General features: G+C 47.7%; 1 protein-coding gene across 1 annotated transcript in view; it reads left to right on the forward strand.

Moving 5' to 3' along the window:
• Positions 1-704: 704 nt before the first annotated feature.
• Positions 705-1,670, forward strand: part of eps8a (EGFR pathway substrate 8a, signaling adaptor) — a gene marked incomplete at its 5' end in the record, with an annotated part of 25,130 nt that continues 24,164 nt past the window's right edge. The window contains 3 exon segments of the mRNA XM_014028166.1: positions 705-767; positions 1,223-1,290; positions 1,385-1,435. Of these exon segments, the coding sequence (XP_013883620.1) occupies positions 705-767; positions 1,223-1,290; positions 1,385-1,435 (182 nt within the window).

A 1,670-nucleotide genomic window follows, 5' to 3' on the forward strand; every position in this document is an offset into this window, starting at 1 on the left:
TGTGTGTGTGTGTGTGTGTGTGTGTGTGTGTGTGTGTGTGTGTGTGTGTGTGTTGACAGGAAACAGGAAGTGGTTTCCAGCCTCTGGTCCAGAACCAACAGTTCAAAGTTGGATCAGACCGTCTCCAGACTGGACCTTGGTTCTGGTTCTGTTGGTTTAGGTCCTGTGGGTTATTTGCTCCCTGGTCGCTGCCTTGCAGGTTTTTGTCCGGTCTCGTAGATACAGTCTGGTTGTCATGGAGACGGCTCATCCTGGGAAAAGTAATCACACATGTCCCAGACCCGGTCCGGTTCTAAATCAGCACRGAGGTTATTTTGTCTTCACAGGTTTAATCTGAAGCTGGACCGGTTCCAGAACATCTGAGACTGGTTCTGATCCGTCTGAGGGTCGGTCACAGGATTGTAAAAACCCTGCAGTCGGATCAGAACCGTCTCATCTGGTGGTCTTTGTTTTTGGTTCTGGTCCATCAGAACATGTGACATGACGGATCAGTTAGATCTGATCTGGACCCTGATGGACCTGAACCACCAGGGTCCAGATCAGCCAGGTTCTGAAGCACAGAGGAGGTAGTATCTTACCTGTTTCAGATAAGAACAGAACCAAACCGGACCGGTGTCTGTCACTGGTCTGACCCGTTCACTGGTTCTGGTTCTGGTCTGACCCGTTCACTGGTTCTGATTGTTTTCTGTCTGTTTGTGTTGCAGCACGATGAACGGATCAGAACCTCCAGGTCTCGGCAGCACCGGCGTCTTCGGCTCAGACATCAAGTGAGTCTGATGATGATGATGATGATGAAGATGATGAAGATGATGAAGATGATGATGATGATGATGATGATGATGATGATGATGATGATGATGATGATGAACTGTCTTCATCAGATTTCAGAATAAAAGCTGACGACAGAACAGTTCTGCTGTAAAATAAGTTTTATTTTCTCGGTTCTGGTGGTTCTGAAGGTTCTGGTGGTTCTGGTGGTTCTGAAGGTTCTGGTGGTTCTGAAGGTTCTGGTGGTTCAGTTTGTCAGCAGAAGGTCAAAGGTCGTCTGAAGTGGACTTTAAACCCAACAGAACCACCAGGAGTCAATAAAAAACCTGTATCAGAACTCAGGATCTGGACTGGTTCTGGTTCTGGATCTGAACATCATATGGACAGTCAGAACCCAGTCAGAACCAGAACATTGGTCCAGGAATGAACCTGATGATGTGTTTATGTGTTTCAGTGGACACAGGTCTCCGTCTCCAGAACCTCTCAGGAACAAAGCCAAGAGTGGTGCCAAAGTTCTGCACGGTGAGTCCTGGTCCTGGTCCCGGTCCTGGTTCTGATCCATGTCTGTTGTGTGTTTATGGGCACTGTTAAATGTCTCGTCTGTTTGGACCAACAGGACCAGAAGAGTCGTACTTCCTCCGGTCTTCCTCCAAACAAAAACACAAAAGTGAGCCTGAAACCGGTCCGCTTCGGTTTTCATGGACCTGATTTGGTTTTACTGGGTCCAGTTTGTGTGGCTTCGGTTTTCATGGACCTGATTTGGTTTTACTGGGTCCAGTTTGTGTGGCTTCGGTTTTCATGGACCTGATTTGGTTTTACTGGGTCCGGTATAAGTGGCTTCGGTTTTCATGGACCTGATTTGGTTTTACTGGGTCCAGTTTGTGTGGCTTCGGTTTTCATGG

This window comes from Austrofundulus limnaeus, unplaced genomic scaffold, assembly GCF_001266775.1.
Source record: "Austrofundulus limnaeus strain Quisiro unplaced genomic scaffold, Austrofundulus_limnaeus-1.0 Scaffold723, whole genome shotgun sequence".
In the NCBI taxonomy this organism is placed as follows: domain Eukaryota; kingdom Metazoa; phylum Chordata; class Actinopteri; order Cyprinodontiformes; family Rivulidae; genus Austrofundulus; species Austrofundulus limnaeus.